This window comes from Gossypium arboreum, chromosome 11 (genome assembly GCF_025698485.1).
Source record: "Gossypium arboreum isolate Shixiya-1 chromosome 11, ASM2569848v2, whole genome shotgun sequence".
NCBI classification, from domain to species: Eukaryota; Viridiplantae; Streptophyta; class Magnoliopsida; order Malvales; family Malvaceae; genus Gossypium; species Gossypium arboreum.
This window is the reverse complement of record NC_069080.1, coordinates 131,966,943-131,989,868: the sequence shown is the minus strand read 5'-3', so window position 1 is coordinate 131,989,868 and position 22,926 is coordinate 131,966,943. Positions and strand designations below refer to the sequence as shown.

Here is a 22,926-nt window from a genome sequence, read left to right as displayed (position 1 = left end):
ATAAAGTACACGTGGCATGTCATAAGTAATTGTCTTGTTATTTTGTTAGCTATGCCAATTTTTAATAATTGAAATGGATGGAATTTTAAAAGAAATGACCAGTTTGATATTTAATCTAACATACAAATATTAATTTACCCATTTTTAAAGTAAAATGGATCAAATGTAATCCGACTTCTAAAAAGAGCATACGTGGAATTTATCATATGTACATATTTTTATTAGGTTTTTTAAATAAAAAACTAAAGTGTTCTCGAATAATATAACTTATTTTAACTACAGAAAGATATTTTCATAATTTCTTTCATCAAATTGATAATCGATTGACTTGTGGCATAATTTATGAAAGTCAAGGTTACTTGGCAATTTGGGATAATGACCAAAAGCAAGAGAAAAGAAGAGCATCAAAATTCAAAAGCAAAGGTACCCACCCTATTAGAATATACCCCATACCTTTCCCATACCTACCCATACCTTGGAAAGGTCAAAGTTATGGGCACCAAATATTTATTTAGTGTTGGGCATGGGATAATAGCAATTTTTGGTCCCTAAGTGAATAGGGACTTTGCAAGGTGGCCATTGAATCTCAACTATAAATAGGCCAACCATTGCTCATTCTCATCATCCCACATTTGCCATTCTCTACTTAAGGCATTGTTCTCTCTCCCTATTTGTAAAGTTTCACTTGTATTTTGGAGTGAAATATATTTGGTAGTGCCCGAGGACGTAAGCAAGATTTGCTGAACCTCGTTAAAATTCTGGTGTTCTTTACTATTTATTGTTCATATTTTGTGAGTGTGATTGTAGTGATTTATTGTGCTATTAAATTACGATAGAGGGATATTCTGGCTAGGAAAGACTTTGTACTTAAGTGATCCTCGTGATCCACCTCTCTTTCCTGGGAATTGACTTAGTGTGATTTTTTAGTCCAATAATTTTACTCTTTCACACGCTTCCGCACAACAATTGGTATCAGAGCCAGATTTGTACTTGAGGAATATGACCGTTTATGGTACTATTCACGTATACAGCACTATTCATATATACGATACTATTCACATATACGGTACTGTTCACGTATACAATAGTTGGGATTGAGGAGAAAAATGGCAGCATCATCGTCATCAGCAAGGACTACTGTGACAAATGTAAAATTTGAAGTAGAGAAATTTGACGGTACCAATAATTTTGGTATGTGGCAATGTGAGATCCTGGATGTCTTATGTCATCAAGAGCTAGATATAGCCCTTGAAGAAAAACCTGACAAGATGGATGACAATGAGTGGGCCAAGATCAATAGACAGACGTGTGGTACAATCCGCCTATGTTTGGCCAAAGAGCAAAAGTACTCTGTCATGAGGGAGACATCAGCAAAGAAGTTATGGGATACACTGGAAGAAAAGTTTCTAACGAAAAGTCTTGAAAATAGGCTTTATATGAAAAAGAAACTTTAGCGATTCACGTATGCACCCGGTATGTCGATGAATGACCATGTGAATTTATTCAATAAAATTTTAGCAGACTTGCTAAATTTGGATGAGAAATTTGAAGATGAAGACAAGGCATTATTGTTGTTGAATTCCCTTCCTGATGAATATGATCATTTTACCACCACATTGCTTCATGGGAAGGATACGATCACATTTGATGCAGTCTGTAGTGCGTTGTATAGATCTGAGACTCAAAAGAAAGATAAAAGATATCGCAGAGATACAACTGCAGAAGTTTTAACAGTAAGAGGTCGTTCACACAACAGCAAATCTGGTAGAAGGGGAAAGTCTAAAGGAAGACCTGCCAAAGATGAATGTGCCTTTTGCCGTGAAAAAGGGCATTGGAAAAAGAATTGTCCTAAGCTACAAAAGGGCAAGGCTATTTCTAATGCATATGTAGCGAAGCATGATGAGGAGTTAGACTTTAGCTTGGTTGGCATGGCAATGGCATGTCAAACGGATGAGTGGATTTTGGATTCAGGATGTACTTACCATAAGTGTCCTAATAAGGACTGGTTTTCTAGTCTTAAAGAGCTAGAAGGTGGAATTGTTCTTATGGGCAATGATAGTGCTTGTAAGACAATGGGAGTAGGTACAGTCCAATTGAAGAATCACGACGGCTCAATCCAAGTCTTGACAGATGTTCGCCACGTACCTAGCTCGAAGAAAATCTCATCTCATTAGGGCCCTAGAATCTAAAGGGCTCACAATCACTTTGAGAGATGGATTATTAAAGGTAGTAGCTGGGCAATTGACGGTGATGAAAGGCACAAGAAGAAATAACTTGTACTTTTTAAATAGAAGTACAGTTATTGGATCAACATCAACAGTTTCTACAAAAGATGTAGATTCAGAGGCTACCAGATTATGGCATATGCGGTTGGGACATGCTAGTGAAAAAGCTTTGCAGACATTGGCGAAGCAAGGCTTGTTGAAAGGTGCAAATTCTTGCAAAATGGAATTCTGTGAACATTGTGTTCTGGGCAAGCAGAAGAGGGTAAAATTTGGTCCAGTAATTCACAATACGAAAGGAATTCTGGACTACGTTCACAGTGATGTGTGGGGACCTACCAAAGTGGCTTCTTTGGGAGGTATGCACTATTTTGTTACTTTTGTTGATGATTATTTAAGAAAAGCATAGGTGTATCTAATGAAAAGAAAAAGTAAAGTTTTTGATGCATTTCTGAAATTGAAGAAGATGGTGGAGACTCAGACTGGTCGAAAGGTCAAACGACTTCGATCAGATAATGGTACTGAGTATAAAAACGATCCATTTCTACAAGTATACCAAGATGAGGGCATTGTGTGACACTTTACTGTTCGGGATACACCACAGCAGAATGGGGTGGCAGAACGCATGAATCGAACTATACTGGAGAAAGTTCGATGTATGTTGTTCAATGCTGGATTGGACAATGAATTTTGGGCTGAGGCAGTTATATATGCGTGCCATCTAATTAACCGTTTTCCATCAGCTGCAATAAATGAAAAAACTCCTATGGAGATGTGGATTGGTAAATCTGCTACTGATTATGATTCTTTACATGTATTTGGTTCCACTGCATATTATCATGTAAAAGAATCTAAGTTAGACCCAAGAGCAAAGAAAGCATTATTCTTGGGTATAACTGGTGGAGTAAAAGGATACCGTCTCTGGTGTTCTGATACAAGGAAGATTGTTTTCAGTAGAGATGTGACTTTTGATGAATCAACCATGTTGAAGTACAAGGATTCACAAAAGGATGACAAAACTAGTAGTACTTTGCAGCAAGTAGAGCTTGAAAAGGTTAACGATGATCCAGCTAATATTGGAGGGACAAATGATGAAGAGGTTCCTACCCAAGAACCTCTACAGCAACAAGATTCAATTGCATATAGGAGGCCAAGAAGAGAGATTCGTAAGCCTGCTCGCTTTGATGATATAGTGGCCTATGCACTTCCAATTGCAGATGATGATGTTCCTTCTACTTACACAGAAGCAATAAGTAACCCTGATGGTGTAAAGTGGAAGCAAGCAATGAATGAAGAAATGCAGTCTCTTCATAAAAATAGGACCTGGGAGTTGGTGACACTGCCCAAGGGAAAAAAGGCAATTGGATGCAAATGGGTATATGCAAAGAAGGAAGGATTTCCTAGTAAAATTGAAATTCGGTACAAGGCTAGATTGGTAGCAAAGGGTTACGCTCAGAAAGAAGGAATAGACTACAATGAAGTATTTTCTCCAGTTGTGAAGCATTCGTCTATTCGGATTTTGCTAGCCTTGGTTGCGCAATATGATCTTGAACTAGTTCAGCTTGATGTAAAGACCGCGTTTTTACACGGTGATTTGGAAGAGGAAATCTATATGACTCAGCCAGATGGATTCAAGGTTGCTGGAAAAGAAAATTGGGTTTGCAAACTGATAAAGTCGCTTTATGGATTGAAGCAATCTCCGAGGCAGTGGTACAAGCGATTTGATCAGTTCATGAAAGGGCAAAGGTACACAAGAAGCAAATTTGATCATTGTGTGTATTTTCAGAAGCTACAAGATGGAACTTTCATATACTTGCTCTTATATGTTGATGATATGCTAATAGCATCTAAGAGCAGAGTTGAGATTGAAAGATTGAAGACTCAACTCAATCTCAAGTTTGAGATGAAAGATCTAGGAGAAGCTAAAAAGATTCTCGGCATGGAAATATGGAGAGATAGAGCTCATGATAGAGTTAGCTTGTCTCAGAAGCAGTATTTGAAGAAGGTACTACAGCAGTTTGGCATGAACGAGCAAACAAAACCTGTAAGTACCCCGTTGGCTTCTCATTTCAAGCTTTCTGCATAACTATCTCCTTCGACGAATACGAAACGAGAATACATGTTGCAAGTTCCATATTCTAATGCAGTGTGTAGCTTGATGTATGCAATGGTGTGTACAAGACCCGACATTTCACAGGCAGTTAGTATAGTGAGCAGGTATATGCATAATCTGGAAAAGGACATTGGCAAGCTGTGAAATGGATTCTACGGTATATTCAGAAGACCGTAAATGTTGGATTACTGTTGAAGCAGGATAATACACTTGGTAAAGGTGTTATTGGGTACGTTGATTCTGGCTATGCCGGTGATTTGGACAAGCGAAGATCAACCACCGGTTATGTGTTTACACTTGCTGGAGGACCAATAAGTTGGAAGTCTACATTACGATCTACAGATTGCGTTGTCAACCACGAAGCGAGTACATGGCTGTAATGAGAGGTGTAAAGGAGGCTATTTGGTTACAAGGTATGGCTAAAACCTTGGGGTTGGTTCGGAGCATATTAATGTGTATTGTGATAGTCAAAGTGCTATTCATTTAGCAAAGAATCAGGTCTATCATGCATTACAAAGCATATCGACGTCGATTCCATTTTGTGCGGAAATTATTGAAGAGGGAAAATTTGTCTTCGAAGATCAAGACTGCAGATAATCCCGCAGATATGATGACCAAGGTGGTAACAGCAACCAAGTTCGAACATTGTTTGAACTTGATCAATATCCTGCAAGTTTAACAGTTGAAGAAGGCACTATCAAGTATTGTTGTCAAAGGCAGAAAGAATTGTGTGAAGATAAGATTATCCTAATCAAATCTTCAAGGTGGAGATTATTAGAATATACCCCATACTTTGCCCATACCTTTCCCATACCTACCCATACCTTGGAAAGGTCAAAGTTATGGGCACCAAATATTTATTTAGTGTTGGGCATGGGATAATAGCAATTTTTGGTCCCTAAGTGAATAGGGACTTTGCAAGGTGGCCATTGAATCTCAACTATAAATAGGTCAACCATTGCTCATTCTCATCATCCCACATTTGCCATTCTCTACTTAAGGCATTGTTCTCTCTCCCTATTTGTAAAGTTTCACTTATATTTTGGAGTGAAATATATTTGGTAGTGCCCGAGGACGTAAGCAAGATTTGCTGAACCTCGTTAAAATTCTGGTGTTCTTTACTATTTATTGTTCTTATTTTGTGAGTGTGATTGTAGTGATTTATTGTGCTATTAAATTACGATAGAGGGATATTCTGGCTAGGAAAGACTTGGTACTTAAGTGATCCTCGTGATCCCCCTCTCTTTCCTGGGAATTGAACTTAGTGTGATTTTTTAGTCCAATAATTTTACTCTTTCACACGCTTCCGCACAACACACCCCCACCCCACCCCCATGATTTCCCTTACTCGTTTCCCATTAAAAGTATTCTCCAACTTTCATTAAAATAAATACGAAAACCAGCTTCTTTGCATCACAGTAAGAATTATTACATGAATATTGTGCCAACTTCTTCAACTTTCACTAATTTTTCAGAATCCATTCCTGTTTATTTCGTTTCGCTAATTTGAGTTTCACATGAGTATTATAAGATATATTAAAAAATTAAAAAATAATTATATGAAAAATATAATATTTGTTAAACTCTTAATCTCCTTGTGGAGTTCAAAAATTTCAATGATGATGTATCAAATAATTAACATAAAACTATGTAAATATTAAAAAATGTTAATGTATCCGTATTAAAATTTTTAATAAAAGAAAAAAATTTAAATATCAAATTGAAAATAATATGGGCAAACCTAAAACATGCTTAGGTTAGCCATTTACAAATATGGGTGTAGCCTTAGACAAAATGTTATACTTATATTTTGTGTTCGACTAGGCTTAAGCAAATATAATGTATGCTAATATCATATATAAGCTTAGCTTGGCTCATTAACACTTCTAATAATATAAACTTAGCAATAACCAATATCTAATTTAAAGCTTAATTTGAAGTTACATATTATTTATATATCTATATATAGAAGCGAATAGTGACACATTAATTGGAGCAAGAAGGAATAAATAAATTTAAGTAGGATTTAAATAAATACTCGTATTTATATTATTAAGATGTACATATTTTATAACATTTGTAATATTTTAAAGTTGAATGATCAAAACATAAACTTATTAGTAGTTTAGTGATCTTGGTTGTAGTTTACTCTTAACAAAATTGGAATCGAGAAGTAGTTGATGTTGGCTACTAAACACTGGCATGACATCTTGTGTTATAGTTCACAAATATTTCATATTTACGTGACATTATTCTATCTTATATGTCACATCTTAAAAATCCAAAAGTCTAAAATATTTTTAAAATTAAAAAATATATAAAAATTAGAAATTTAAAATTTCCAAAATATATAAAAAGATAAACTCTTTAAATTTTAAAATAAAATTAGATAAAAATATTATTATAATTTACTTTAATTTTTTTTTAGTTTCCAAGATATTCACGGAAGCAAATTTAATAACTAATTCTCTACACCCTGCAAACCAATTGAGGGTAATTTACTTTAATTATTATAATTTTATATTTTTATTATAATTTATTTAATATTGTTTTATGCATGAAGAAATTATTAAGGGACCACGGCATCCAATTTAATTACATTTTTTGGAAAATTAAATGCAATTAATTAGAAATTTCCCTTCATACCAAATTTTGTGGACATTAAATGCATTTTGTGGAAATTTGGGGTTTTTGAAGAATTTTCATGCGGAAATTTGGGGTTTTGAAATCTCCAGCAGCCTATTATCAATTAAATGCATTTTGTTGGAAGAAACTTCCTTGCGCTTCATGTATTTTTGTGTTTTAGCTAAGCTTAGTCTATATATTTGGAGTTGTGAGCAATGGCAGTAGCAACCATGACAACTCCTCTTCCAATTTCCTTTTTCCCTTTTCTTCTTCTCATTCCCGCTATCTGTTTTACCATTTGTCATGCCAATTCCAACCTACTTTGCATTCAAAGTGAGAGAGAAGCCCTTTTGAAATTCAAGAATGATCTTATTGATCCTTCAAACAGGCTATCTTCATGGGTTGAAGGTAGGGATTGCTGTGAGTGGATTGGTGTCTTCTGCCAAAACTCAACAGGCCACGTCCACCAACTGCACTTGGCTTCTCCTCTTTCAGCCCCAGATTTTGACACACCACCAGCTGAATGGGAAGCTTACTACAATTCCCTGCTAGGAGGCAAAGTAAATCCTTCACTGCTGGAGCTGAAGCATCTCAGTTCCCTGGACTTGAGCAATAACAATTTTAGCAGCATACAGATCCCGAAGTTTTTCGGTTTGCTGGAGAGTTTAACATATCTTAACCTCTCTCGAGCACGATTCCAGGGAGCAATTCCTCATAACCTGGGGAATCTTTCAAAGTTGCAGTATCTTGATCTTGGAGGTAATTATCTTGGTGATTTGGAACAGGTAACATTCAAACTTCCTTCTTTGTTAGAGTTGCACTTGTCAGGTTGTGGATTACATCCATCTTCGATCAGTGTTAATTCATCAAAATCACTGGTTATTCTTGATCTTTCTTGGAACCGCTTTTCTCCAGTACCTAAGTGGATATTTAGTCTTCATGGTCTTGTGTCCATTGATCTTAGATTCAATTATTTGGAAGGCCCAATTCCAGATTACTTTGGGAACTTCTCGTTTCTTGAAGTTCTTGATCTTAGTGGGAACTCATTCGATTCATCCATACCCAATTTGTTGTATAGTTTAAACCGTCTTCAGTTCCTTAGTCTTAGGGGTAACCAGTTACAAGGAACAATCTCGAGTGCCATTGGAAACTTGAGCTCTATTACTCACCTTGATCTTTCTTATAATTATATGTTGGAAGGAAGATTACCAACCTCTCTGGAATATCTGTGCAAATTGAAGGAGATGGATTTGTCATATAATAAAATTGAAGGTGGAATATCAGAAATCCTACAGAGTTTGTCTAGATGTTGTTTGGGTTCCTTAGAGTCATTGGATATGTCCAATAACCAAATTTCTGGCCATTTAACTGATCAACTTGGACAATTTAAAAATCTATCTTACTTGTCCCTTGCTCAAAACAAAATTTCTGGTCCCATTCCATCATCCATAGGGGAGTTATCATCTTTGAAGTTTTTTGATGTTTCAGAAAATCAATTAAATGGTACTTTTCCTCTATCTTTTGGACAACTGGAAAGTTTGGAAACTCTGGATTTTATGAATAATCTATTGGAAGGAGTTGTATTAGAAACCCATTTTCTTAATCTCACAAGATTGACAACTCTGACAGCATCACACAATAGGCTTAGATTTGAACCAAACTCAAGTTGGATTCCCCCATTTCAGTGTGAAATTATTGAATTGGTTGACTGGCATCTTGGCCCAAAGTTTCCCCAGTGGTTAAAGTTCCAAAAGAAGTTGTTTGTGTTAGATATCTCTGATGCAGGAATTTCAGATGCCATGCCCACTTGGTTTTTGAACCTTCCAACTCAATTTGAATATTTAAATCTTTCCTTTAATCAACTTATTGGAGGGATTTCATATTTGAATGTGAGAGACATTGTTGACTTGAGATCAAACCAATTCAGAGGACCATTGCCAAGAGTATTCAGAAATTTACGACATTTAATTTTATCAAATAATTCATTTTCCGGATCTCTTTTTGAATTAGTTTGCAATTCATCAAGTGGGGAATTAATGGAAGTTCTTTACATTGATAAAAATCTTATCTCAGGAGAAATTCCAGATTGTTGGAATCATTGGCAGGATTTGGGGCTTTTAGATTTGGGAAGCAACAATTTGACCGGAAAAATACCACCTTCTTTAGGGCATATAAATCTTACAGTGCTAAACCTTCGAAACAATAGCATGTTCGGAGAATTGCCATCCACATTGCAAAATTCCAGTTTGACTATGCTTGATCTTAGTGAAAATCATTTCAATGGAAGTGTACCAGCATGGATTGGAGACAATTCTTCATTACTTAGGATTATAAGCCTTCGATCAAATAATTTTAACGGCCATATTCCTCATAAAATTTGTGATCTTCTAAATCTACTGATTTTGGACCTTGCCCATAACAACATTTCAGGCACTATTCCAAAATGTTTTCGTAAATTGTATTCAATGGCCAACAGAAACAACCGGGAAAACTATATGTATGTATCAGAAGGTCTTTATTTGAGTGCATTATTAGTGTTGAAAGGACGACAGGATGAATACGGTGCCACACTAGGGCTTGTTACCAGCATAGACCTTTCAACTAATAGTCTTACGGGAGAGATCCCAAAAGAAATTGGACGTCTCGTTGAGCTACGATCATTAAATTTGTCAGGGAATCTCCTAACAGGAAATATTCCGGATAACATTGGCAACATGAAGTTGATGGAATCTCTTGATTTGTCGATGAATCGATTGAATGGTGAAATCCCTCTAAGTTTCTCCAATTTGAATTTCTTGAATCACTTCAATGTGTCCTACAACAACTTGACAGGACAAATCCCAACAAGCACTCAGCTTCAAAGCTTTGAAAACTATTCTTACATGGGCAATCATCTTTGTGGACCTCCTCTCACTAAAAACTGCAGCACAAAAGATTTTTCAACTGAAGTTGAAAATAATGGAAGTAGCGGTGAAGGAAGTAAAGTGAATGGGCTTTATGTCAGCATAGTTCTTGGCTTTGTAATGGGGTTTTGGGGTGTAGTGGCTCCCTTGTTTTTCATCAGGCCTTGGAGGCATGCATACTATCGAAAGTTGGACCATATCGGTGCTAAACTGTATGTGTTTTGGCTACCATGGATATGTAGTTTGATGGGGAAAAATCATGTATAATTGATGCACCCGAGCTAGGTGTGTTGCTACATGATCGTTTGGTGTTGAAAGATTAGTTTTAGCATCTGTCCTTTTTTTTGACTTGTTTGTGTGCCAATAGGGCAGCCTGCTCACTTGTGTGAGTGGCTTTGTTATATGGAAACTACATAGAATGGAATGCTTTTTCCCATGCATCTTTTTTTCGAAAAATGTTGCAATTATGTCTTACATTGATATAAATGAGGATTGTGAATAGTATGTTCGGGTGTATGGCGTGAGCCTGTTGGCTCTGGTTTATTAGTACATCTCCTCTTTGTGTTCGCTTTTATTTTGTGAGTTTTTCATTAATGAATTTCTTTTTCTCTCAAAAAAATTTAGTAATTTTAGACATGCATAAAAGTATAGGGGTAAACTACACCCAAGGTCACTCTAAAATTTTTTTCTCAGTTTAGTCACTCTAATTATGATAATTGTCTGAACTAGTCACTACTGTTAAAAATTTCATTAATCCACTAATAGATTGTTGATGTGGCACATTAAACAATTGAATGATGATATGTGACACTTTCTTTTGACTTTTGACAAAAACATAAAGACCTTTTTATAATTAATCCAAAACACCTTTTTTTTTCTCTATCTCTTCTTACTGTAACTCAAAATGGAGAAACCAATAATAAAACAGGGCATCTCAAAGCTGCATGTCCTTCACCATTTTCTCAACCATGAATCTATGGAAACTCTCAATGATAACGCAGTATACACCCACAAACTCTAATTAATATACACAAAAACGTATTAAATATAAAGTAGCGTGATTAGCATAACGTTAGTAAAATCATTTTAGAGTTACCTTGGGTGAGTGATTTGTCTTATATTAAGTGCTGCCTATTTCAATTTCTTATCTATTAACTACCTTTGTTTGGATGTTATCCCATATCACTTTGATATTGGAGTATCCCAATATGCAACGAATCACTTTGATTTTGTTTATCTTGACTTGCAAGTAATTTCTTAGAATTTGAATCACATAATTCTAACACTCTCCACCTTGCCATGAATTTTCAAAACGTCATCTTTGTCAAAACGCCACGGGCCTATCTTGAAACAACACTTAATGTTAGAACCATATTGAGGTTATAACCTTTTGAATCAACACTTTATGACCTTTCTAAATCATCATTTAATATTATGATCTTTTTGAAACGACGCTCATCATTTTTCATGGTGTTTATATGTACTTCACATTCGAGTGTAAAATGTATAATACAAACTTTTATTTTTCCTTTTTGAGTGATTTTTGCATTATTCAATTTTAAAGGTAAAATTATTTATTCAAAATATGATTGCAAAAATATATAATACAAACTTTTAACTTTTGACATGATATAATTCAAGTGTGCAATGATTTCATTTAAAGGTGTAAGAAGAATTCCTCCGTTCAATAAAGACATTATACTATATATCAGGAATAGTATTTTTTTTTTAATCGTGGTGTATTTTGGAAATATTATTTTTATTATTCTGCACATATGGGAGAAATAACTATTGTTAAGAAATTTGTGGGGAGACGTCTTATTTATATATAAGATATTATTAAACATATTAATATAAGACGTGGGGTTATTATTAATAAACTATATTTCTAATTTCTTTACATTTATATAATTTGATTTATTTTAGAAAGTGATTGAATTTTTATGGAAATAATAAATTTTAAAAAAATATTTTACTTGTTTAGATAAGGGCATAAATCCATATTAATTAGATAATACTTTCATATCTCACACTTACACTGTAAATAAATGTTAATTTTCTCACTATTTTTCTTAGCTTTTAGAGTTTCTTCATTTGAAAAATTCATAAGAAATGAAAATTTAAAGTTTATATGAATAATATATATTAAATGAAAGAGAAATAATAATAATAATATTTTAAGATAGAATAGAATGATTTATTCATGCAATTAATTAAAATATATATGTGTAAATATTTTATATAAAATATGAATTAATGAAATATATATTTTAATTTAATTACAATAAACTTGTACATCTATATATAAGTATTATTTTACATAATTATTAATTAAAGTTACATGGATTGTTTTATTATAATAATAAAATATTACTATATGCACATATTAAATTTTTAAATTTAGAATAAACTATATAAAATGGTGAATCAAATATGTCTTCTGTTTTATTTTGGTCACCTTGCTATTAGTTTTTTGATTTAGTCATTAAATTTATATAAAAAAATAAACATTTTAGTCACTCTAAGCTAATGTAGGCTTTTTTAATTGGTCAACTAACAAAATTAACCTCTAATGTTTACACATTTTTATCAATTTGAGCCTAAATATAAAAAATTCAAAAAAATTAACTATCGATGTTTACAAAAATTTTATTTTCGGCCTCAACAATTACAAAAATTTTTAATTTAATTCTAATTCTAAAATTTTGGGAAAAATTAATGCATCATAATTATATTTGTAATTCTCATCACATGTTGACCATAAAATTAAATGTCAAAACAAGTATAGGACACAAAATATAACACACCATTCTATCGGCTTCACTCTCCTCGTTGTATCTCTTTGATTTCTGTAAAAGAAAATTCATTAATAGGAATGTATGTTGACTGGAATTATCACAAGACTCTAAAATTAGAATTTAACTCTTTGAAATGTGTACAATTTTAGAATTATAACAAAATTAACAATTTTTTAAATGTCTTGAGGGTTTAAATTTGATGAATTTTTATATTTAGGATCAAATTTATAGAATATGTAAGCAGTAGAGGGTTAATTTTGTTATTAGACCAATAAATAAGACCACATCAATTTAGAGTGATTAAAATATTTAATTTAAAAAGTTTAATGACTAAATCAAAAAATTAATAGTTGTGTGACCAAAATAAAACAAAAGGCATATTTAATTTACCATTTTTATAGTTTACCTTTAAATTTATTTATTAACTACCTTATTATTAAATTTAATTTTGAGAGATCTTCATGATTCTCAGGCTTAATATAACTAATTTATACCCTAAACAAGCTCACGCATCGCATGGGTAAGAGAACTAGTGTGTGTCTATATATATATAAAAGATTCCAATAGTTTTAAAAATTACAAAAAAAATTGTAAAAAATCTTTATTTTAGTTATTTACTTGTTCTCTTTAGGTTTAGTACCATAAACATATTGACTCAATTGTGGCCAACCATATTTTTTAATACTATAGTTTTTTTTTTATTTTTCAAAATTTTTAAATTTCTTATAAATTTTTGAATTTTAAATAATTCCTACAATTTTAAAGAATTTTTTTGAATTTTTATCAAATTTTCAGTCTTTTAATTTATTTAATTTTTACATTTTTTAATATGACAATTTTTATTTGGAAAAATAACAAATTTAACCCTCAATGTTTTCATTTTTGTAAATTTGATATTATTCTTTTTTGAGCTAAATTTAACCATTAACCTTTTAAATAGTCAAATAATTTTTAATAGAAATATTGACTAAAATATTAATTTTAAATTTATATTGGCATGGCAACCAGTATGGCAACCACACATACTTTATGCCAAGATGGCACTATTTGTCTTATATGTCACGTCAATAAATAACTTAAATTTTATTAAAATAAAAGAATTCAAAATATATAAAAATCCATAAATATTAAAAAAATGAAATACATGTGGTAGGAGAATAGCGGAGAAGGTCGCTTGGTTGAAAGTTGAAAACATTTAGGATTCGCCACACAAAACACATGTACTTTTCGGGCAAAAATTATTACTATAAATATCATAACAGACTTTGTTTTCAAAATTGTTAATTTTTGCTGTGACAGAAAATCGTTTTAAACTAGATTTTTTTCCAACAATTGACATCGAGCTAGATTGTGCTATACTTATAGTATAAATTGAAATACGTTAATAGTTGGGTGACTATTTTTATAGTTTACGCTAATATAATACTATGTAAATATTAAAGAAACATGTTAAGTTGTCTATATTTAAATTTTAATAAAGAAAAAATTTAAATATTAAATATCAAAATAAAAATAATATAATTTTTAAAAAGATATAGATAGACCTAAAACCAACTTAAGTTAGCCATTTACAAATATAAGTAACCTTGGAAAAATTTCATGCTAGATTGGATCCTTGGACAAATATAAAATATACTAATATCATACATAAACTCGACTCAATCCAATCAATTAACATCTCTAATAATATAGACTTAACAATAATTAATATCTAATAAAAACTTAATTTGAAGCTATTCCTTGGAATTGAAAGGATAAATAAAATAAAGCAAAACTTTTTTTCTTTTTGCTTACTCAAGGTATATAAAGAAAGAAAATATTAGAGTAAAAATATTATGAAAACTCTTGTACCATGAGTCAAATTACATTTTGTCTCTTATATTAAAAAAGATAGTAAATTAATCTTTAAATTTTATATCAAAGAGTAAATAGGTCATTTAAAAAGTTCATCTATATATATTAAAAACTGGTCCTTTCTTTTTTTTTTTTTCTTCATTCAAACTACTCAATTGTCAGAAACAAAATAGAGCAGACAAGTTGAAAGCATAGTTCTAGCATCAAAGCAAAAAAATCACCACCAACCTTTAAACACTTGTGGCCGATTAACACCTGCCAACGCCAATGAGAACGCCATGTCATTTCCATTCCCATCCGCCAAAGAGAAGACGATAGATCCAGCCTTGTGCTTAGCAGAATCAATATCTGAAAAAGTTGCATGAAGCGACTAAAATCTCAACACTTTATTAATACACCAAGAAAACAATACTGAAGAACCTAATTCAATAACCAGAGAATTAGAAGACTTCCAATTCATAGATAAAAAGACTTCGAGGGCAATCTTCACCGCTCCAATCTCAATTTTCTCAGCAACATTTGTATCAACTGTAGCAAAAAATATCTCTCTTGCAATCCCCTCCAAATCTCTCAAAATTCCTTCACACCCTGCTTTGTCCTCTTTCGCTATACCACATACATTGAATTTTAACCAACCAAGAGGATGGGGTCTCCAAAACGAAGCAACATAATTAGAATTATTAGACACCACCCGACATCTTTGTGGAGATATAACCGCCAAAATTTCTCCTGCAGCATGAGATTATTATGAGATAATCTAATCCACAACAATGCCCTCAACTTAGATTGAAAAACCAAGTTCGCCATATTCACTCTCCTTCCATCAAAAATCAGTCCATTTCTTGCTAGCCATATTGTCTAGCATGCTGCAGCAATGCGTTAACCCCGATTTCTCACCACGTTAAAATCACCACCTATAATCCATGCTTTACAAAATTGATTTCTCAATCCATAAATTTCTTCCCACAATATTTTTTGTTCTGCACAGCTGTTTGGATCATAAACATAAATCAGAGTCACCTCCTTCTCTTCGGCCACCCATTTTCCTGCTACTGCAATGATCCTCCTCACACACAAATCAACATCTGCCAAAAAACTATCCTTATCCCAAATCGTTAATAAGCCCCCTGACCTTTCCACAGCAGCGGCATATTTAAAATCGAAACGATCATTACCCCATATTTTCCTAACCAGCTCCACTGACACCGATTCTAATTCCATTTCTTGAAGTAAACACACATCAGCCGTATTCATTCTCACAACTCTATTAACAACTTCAATTTTGGGGCCGAGCCCACCCTTCTAATATAATAAAGTACACGTGGCATGTCATAAGTAATTATCTTGTTATTTTATTAGTTTCACCGATTTTAAATAGTGAAATAGATGAATTTTTAAAGAAATAATCAATTTACTATTTAATTTAACATACAAATACTAATTTATTCCTTTTAAAAGTAAAATAGATAAAATGTAATCCGACTTTTAAAAAGAGCATACGTAGAATTTATCATATGCAGATATTTTTATTAGTTTTTAAATAAAAAACTAAAATATCTTTAAATAATAAAATTTATTTTAATTATAAAAAATATTTTTCTAATTTCTTTCATCAAATTAATAACCGATTAACTTATTACATCAACTTATCAAAATGAAGGTTACTTGGAAATTTGGGATAATGACCAAAAGCAAGAAAAAAGAAAAGCATCAAAATTCAAAAGCAAAGGTACCAACTCCCACTCCCACCCACATGACTTTCCTTACTCGTTTCCCGTTAAAAGTATTCTCCAACTTTCATTAAAAAAATACGAAAACTAGCTTCTTTGTCTCTATTCATTGACTTCCTACTCATTGCCTCACAGTAAGAATTATTACATGAATATTGTGCCAATTTCTTCAACTTTCACTAATTTTGAAGAATCCATTTCCGTTTATTTCGTTTCACTAATTCGAGTTTTACATGTGTATTATAAAAGCAAATAGTGACATATTAACTGGAGCAGTAAGAAATAAATAAATTTAAGTAAGATTTAAGTAAATACTGTGATTTATAATATTTTATAATATTTTAAAATTAAATAATTAAAACGTAAATTTATTATTAATTTAGTGATTTTAGTTGTAGTTTACTTTTAATAAAATTAGAATCAAGTAATTGAGGTTGGCTACCAAACACAGGCATGACATCCTGTGTTATAGGTCACAAGCATTTCATATTTCATGTTTACGTGATATTATTTTATCTTATATTTCACATTTTAAAAATTCAAAAATCTAAAATATTTTTAAATCTTAAGAAAATATATAAAAAATTAGAAATTTAAAAATGCCAGAAAATATAAAAAGTAAACTCTTTAAATTTTAAAATAGAATTAGATAAAAATTCTTATAATTTACTTAATTATTTTTAATTTTCAAGGTATTTATGGAGCGAATCTAATGACTAATCATCCATATTCTGCAGACCATTAAATGTAGACGTTGTATAATTTACTTTAATTATTATAATTTTAGATTTTTTTATAATTTATTTAATATTATTTTATGCATGAAGAAATGATTAAGGGACCACGGCATCCAATTTGTTTGACTGGGTTTTATAACATTTCTTTAATTTAGTAATCGAAATTCATATTATATTTTGTGGAAAATTAAATGCAATTAATTAGAAATTTCCTTCATACCAAATTTTGTGGAAATTTGGGGTTTTGGAATTTCAACGGCCTATTATCAATTCAATGCATTTTGTTTGAAGAAACTTCCTTGCACTTCATGTATTTTTGTGTTTTAGCTAAGCTTACTGTATATATATGGAGTTGTGAGCAATGGCAATTGCAGCCATGACTACTCCTCTTCTTATTTCCTTTTTCCTTTCCTTCTTCTCATTCCCGCTATCTGTTTTACCATTTGTGATGCCAATTCCAACCAACTTTGCATTCAAAGTGAGAGAAAAGCCCTTTTGAAATTCAAGAATGATCTTATTGATCCTTCAGACAGGCTATCTTCATGGGTTGAAGGTGGGGATTGCTGTGAATGGATTGGTGTCTTCTGCCAAAACTCAACAGGCCACGTCCACCAACTGCACTTGGCTGCTCCTCCTCTTTCAGCCCCAGATATTTACGCACCACCAGCTGAATGGGAACCTTACAGGCGGTCAAAACTACGAGGCAAAATAAATCCTTCACTGCTGGAGTTAAAGCATCTCAGTTCCCTGGACTTGAGCAATAACAATTTTAGCAGCATACAGATCCCGAAATTTTTCGGTTTGCTGGAGAGTTTAACATATCTTAACCTCTCTCTAGCACGATTCCAGGGAACAATTCCTCATAACCTGGGGAATCTTTCAAAGTTGCAGTATCTTGATCTTGGATATAATGATCTCAAATCAGAAAGTCCTCAATGGGTTTCTGCACTTTCTTCCTTGCATTACCTTGATTTGAGTTCTGCGGATCTTTACGAAGCAAATGATTGGGTACAGGTAGCATTCAAACTTCCTTCTTTGTTAGAGTTGCACTTTACAGATTGTGGTTTAGAAGATGATCTATCTTCGATCAGTGTTAATTCTTCAAAATCACTGGTTGTTCTTGATCTTTCTTGGAACAGCTTATCTTCAGTACCTAAGTCGATATTTAGTCTTCATGGTCTTGTGTCCATTGATCTTGGATTCAATTCTTTGAAAGGTCCAATTCCATATTACTTTGGGAACTTCTCTTTTCTTGAAGTGCTTGATCTTAGTGGGAATTATCTCAATTCATCCGTACCCAATTCCTTGTATAGTTTAAACCATCTCCGATTTCTTGGTCTTTCGATTAACGAAATTGAGCAAGACATATCAGAAATCCTACAGAGTTTGTCTAGCTGTTGTTTGGGTTCTTTAGAGTCATTGACTATGAAAGATAACCAACTTTCTGGTCACTTAACTGAGCAACTTGGGCAATTTAAAAATCTAGCTTACCTGTCCCTTGCTCAAAACAAAATTTCTGGTCCCATTCCATTGTCTATAGGGGAGTTATCATCTTTGAAGTTGTTTGATGTTTCAGAAAATCAATTAAGTGGTCCTTTTCCTCCGAGTCTTGGACAACTGTCAAATTTAGAAACTCTAAGGTTTGGGCATAATCTATTGGAAGGAGTTGTAGTAGAAACCCACTTTTCTAATCTCACGAGATTGACAACTCTGAAGGCATCACAAAACATGCTCAGATTTGAACCGAACTCTACTTGGATCCCCCCCTTTCAATGTCGAACTATCGAATTGGGTCAATGGCATCTTGGCCCGAAATTTCCCCATTGGTTAAAATTTCAAAAGAACTTGTCTAAATTAGATATCTCTCATGCAGGAATTTCAGATTCTGTTCCCACTTGGTTTTTGAACCTTTCCCCTCAATTTAAATATGTAAATCTTTCTTATAATCAACTTGCTGGAGGGATTTCATATTTGAATGTGAGAGATAGTGTTGACTTGAGTTCAAACCGATTCACAGGCCCATTGCCAAGAGTATTCCCAACTTTACATTTTTTAATTTTGTCAAATAATTTATTTTCAGGGTCTCTTTTTGAATTAATTTGTCATTCATCAAGTAGGGAACGAATGGAAGTTCTGTTCATTGATAAAAATCTTCTCACCGGAGAAATTCCAGATTGCTGGAATCAATTAGAAAGTTTGATATTTTTGAATTTGGGGAACAACAATTTGACCGGAAAAATCCCACCTTCTTTGGGACGTACAGGTCTTCAATGGCTAAACCTTCGAAATAATAGCATGTTTGGAGAATTACCATCCACATTGCAAAATTTAACTAATTTGCGCATTCTTGATCTTAGTGAAAATCATTTCAGTGGAAATATACCGACATGGATTGGTGACAAGCTCTCAACACTTATGATTCTAAGCCTTCGATCAAATAATTTTGACGGTCAGATTCCTCATAAAATTTGTGATCTTCAATATCTTCAGAATTTGGACCTTTCTCGTAACAACATTTTAGGAGCTATTCCAAAATGTTTTAGTAATTTGAGTGCTATGGCCAATAGAAGCTACGACAATAACTATAGTTATGATTGGGGAGGTACCACTACTCTCATTTATTTGAGTGCATTATTGGTGTTGAAAGGACGAGAGGATGAATATTCTAGCATAGTAGGACTTGTTACCAGCATGGACCTTTCAGCTAATAGTCTCACTGGAGAGATCCCAAAAGAAATTGGAATTCTCGTTGAGCTACGATCATTAAATCTGTCAGGGAATCTCCTAACAGGAAATATACCAGACGAAATTGGCAACATGGAATTGATAGAATCTCTTGATTTATCGATGAATCAATTGAATGGTGAAATCCCTCCAAGTTTCTCCAATTTGAATTTCTTGAATCACTTCAATGTGTCCTACAACAATTTGACAGGACAAATCCCAACAAGCACTCAGCTTCAAAGTTTTGAAAACTTTTCTTACATGGGCAATCATCTTTGCGGACCTCCTCTCACTAAAAACTGCAGCACAAAAGGTCTTCCAACTGATGTTGAAAATAATGGAAGTAGCAGTGAAGGAAGTAAAGTGAATTGGCTTTATGTCAGCATAGTTCTTGGTTTTATAATGGGATTTTGGGGTGTAGTGGCTCCCTTGTTTTTCATCAGGTCTTGGAGGCATGCATACTATCGAAAGTTGGACCATGTTGGTCGAAAGCTATATGTGTATTGGGCTACCATAGATATGTAGTTTGACGGGGAAAAAAAACATGTATAATTAAGGTTTGTATGTGTTTGTAATTGATTATATAAGAAGGATTAAATTAGTATCTCTCATTACAGTTATTTCAATTTTTTTATTTTAATTATTCATATTCATTATTTGGGTTCAGCACATTCAAACATGAGGATGAGCATATAATCCTTCTAAAATATATGAAAAAATTTATAAAAGTTTTAATATACTCATGTTAAATACATACTCGTATTTGAAATTGAGGTTGGCAAAAGTTCTTTAAAGTTGCCGGGGTTCCATCCACCCCAGCCATATAGAGATGGTTTCCTGTTTTTCAAAATTGAGTTTGAAGCAAGGTGGATAGAGTTTTTCATTAAAATTTTTAGAGTCAAATATCTGTCTGGCGCATTAAAATGTCACTTTTTAATTTTGTAACATATAATTGGGATTAATTTTGTAAATGCTAATGTAATATAAGACATTATGTAAATTTTCATATGAATGATCATGGGATTATATAAATCTTTTAAGGGTTATGGTCAAAATAAAAGGTTAAAGTATTAAACAAAATTCGAGTTTAAGCAAAGTATATACACATAAAAATCAAGTTGAAGCATCATGAGCCAACAAAAAATACTGTCTTACTTGGTTGACATCCTTTGAAATTTACCTTATTTAGTTTTTTTCTATAGCTTTTAACAATATAAATGAATGAATTTTTTAATAGAAATAATCAGTTTACTCTTTAATTTACCGTACAGGAGTTAATTTGTCCATGTTTTTTGTAAAAAGGATAATGTATTTTATAAAAAGGACAAAATATAATTTAACTCCTAGTATAGAGCCCTCCATGGTACTTTTAACATAGTATGGTTTTTAAAATTTTTTCTTTTTCATTTTCTTTCATGTTATAGCTGATAAGTGAAGGAAACTGGTTGGAGAAGAGAAAGTGACATTATCCCAAACACGGGAATTTTCATTGTGGGATTGCTTTGATATGGGGGCTGGTTCCATAGCTTCCGCAGCGAAAGAAGGTGTTAAACTTCTAGACGGTCTTCAAGAATAAATCGTGGGATGTTGGTTCTTTATTAAATCTCTGTAAACTTCGATCTTTTCCTTGGATTAAGGTATCTGATCATGAATCTGTTACTAAACTTGATTGGTGGCTGTATCCCTTTGAAGGACCTCGTTCAACTCCTAAAATAATTCATCGCAACTTGGTTTCTTGGACCCCTCCTCCTGTTAGTAAGTTGAAATCTGATGTCGATGGATCAGCTTGGGGCAAACCTTGTCCAGCGGGTTGTGGAGGCATTCTTGGTGACTACGATGGTCATCTCCGAGGTATTTTCTGTTGAAAAGTCAATTAAATGGTGAGTTGAAAAGTCAAAATGGGAGGTGCAAGTGGCACCGAAAGGAAAGATGGTAGGCAAGTTGTTTAAAATTGAATGGGATAATTTCAATTTTGGTCCCTAATTTTTTAGGCCATTTGCAAGTTAGTCCCTGAACCTCAACTATAAATAGGCCTAACCATTTCTCATTTCAACCATCCCAACCAATCTTTTCTCTTAGTTTTCTCTTCTTCCCATTTGAGAATTCTTAAAGAATTCTATTTGTTTGTAATATTTTGGAGATAGTAAAGTTATTATCTGGTGTTAGTGCCCGAGGACGTAGGTATAATTTACCGAACTTCGTTAAAACTCTTGTGTTCTTTCTTGTCCTATTTTTCTTTCAATATTTGAGGGTATAATAGTAGTATTTAATTGTGCTATTAAATTACTATAGAAGGGATATTCTGACTAAGGAAAGACTTGGTATTTAAGAGATCCTTGTGATCCACCTCTCTTCCCTGGAAATTAAACTTTGTGTGATTTTTTTAGTACAATAATTTACACGCTTCCGAACCTATTGGAACAACATTTTCTTTGGTCTCCTTGGTCACCTTGGTTAGGTTATTGCTATTCTTACAGTTTTGGGGACAAGCAGTTGCAACAGCAGTGTATCTCTTGAACATCTCACCAACAAAGGTTGTTCTTAATCAAACACCTTATGAAGCTTGGATGGGTAAGAAACCTCGGGTAAGCCACTTAAAAGTCTTTGGTTTTATAGCATGTGCTTTAGTTACTTCTCGATCTAAGCTTGATGGAAAATCTGAAAAATGTATTTTCATCGGCTACAGTCCTCAATCTGAAGCATATTGTTTATATAATCCTATACGTGGCAAAGTGATAATTAGTAGGGATGTTGTATTCAACGAAGAAGCGGATCTAAAACTGAGTTGTGACAAGGGAGGCTTGGAAGATGAAGTTCCAGCAGATTGTGGACTTAAGCATGCTTAAGTGCGTTTCCACAACTAGGGTTGGAAAAATATTCAGTACAGTATGTGTATAAGGTATAGTAAAAATATTTTAAATATATATATATAAAAGAAATGGAGTACATAACAAATTTATAATTATGCTTTTGAAATTAAAAAATTACTATCGATATACCAAATACTTACCCAAAAATTAATCTTTATATGTTAGTTTAAAGTGAAAACTATCATTATGTTAAAATTTTCGTCTATTTTGTAATAGTCGTCGTACATTAACTCAAGTTAGTCTTTATATGTCAGAATGAAGTACACATGGCACGTCACATGTAACCGTTTGATTATTTTGTTGTCACACCGATTTTTAATAGTTAAAATAGATGAAATTTGTAACAGAAA

At 32.9% G+C, this 22,926-nt stretch overlaps 2 protein-coding genes across 2 annotated transcripts; both read left to right on the top strand.

The window, feature by feature from the left end:
* Nucleotides 1-7,175: 7,175 nt before the first annotated feature.
* On the top strand, nt 7,176-10,130 carry LOC108471874 (receptor-like protein EIX2). Its single transcript, XM_017773422.2, has one exon. It carries the CDS (start codon nt 7,176-7,178, stop codon nt 10,128-10,130), a length of 2,955 nt encoding a protein of 984 aa, XP_017628911.1.
* Nucleotides 10,131-16,169: 6,039 nt separating this feature from the next.
* LOC128283980 (receptor-like protein EIX2) lies at nt 16,170-20,326 on the top strand. The gene is made up of 2 exons (XM_053021419.1): nt 16,170-16,244; nt 17,310-20,326. The coding sequence occupies exons 1-2, from the start codon at nt 16,170-16,172 to the stop codon at nt 20,229-20,231; spliced, it is 2,997 nt and encodes a 998-aa protein (XP_052877379.1). The 3' UTR covers nt 20,232-20,326.
* Nucleotides 20,327-22,926: the final 2,600 nt, after the last annotated feature.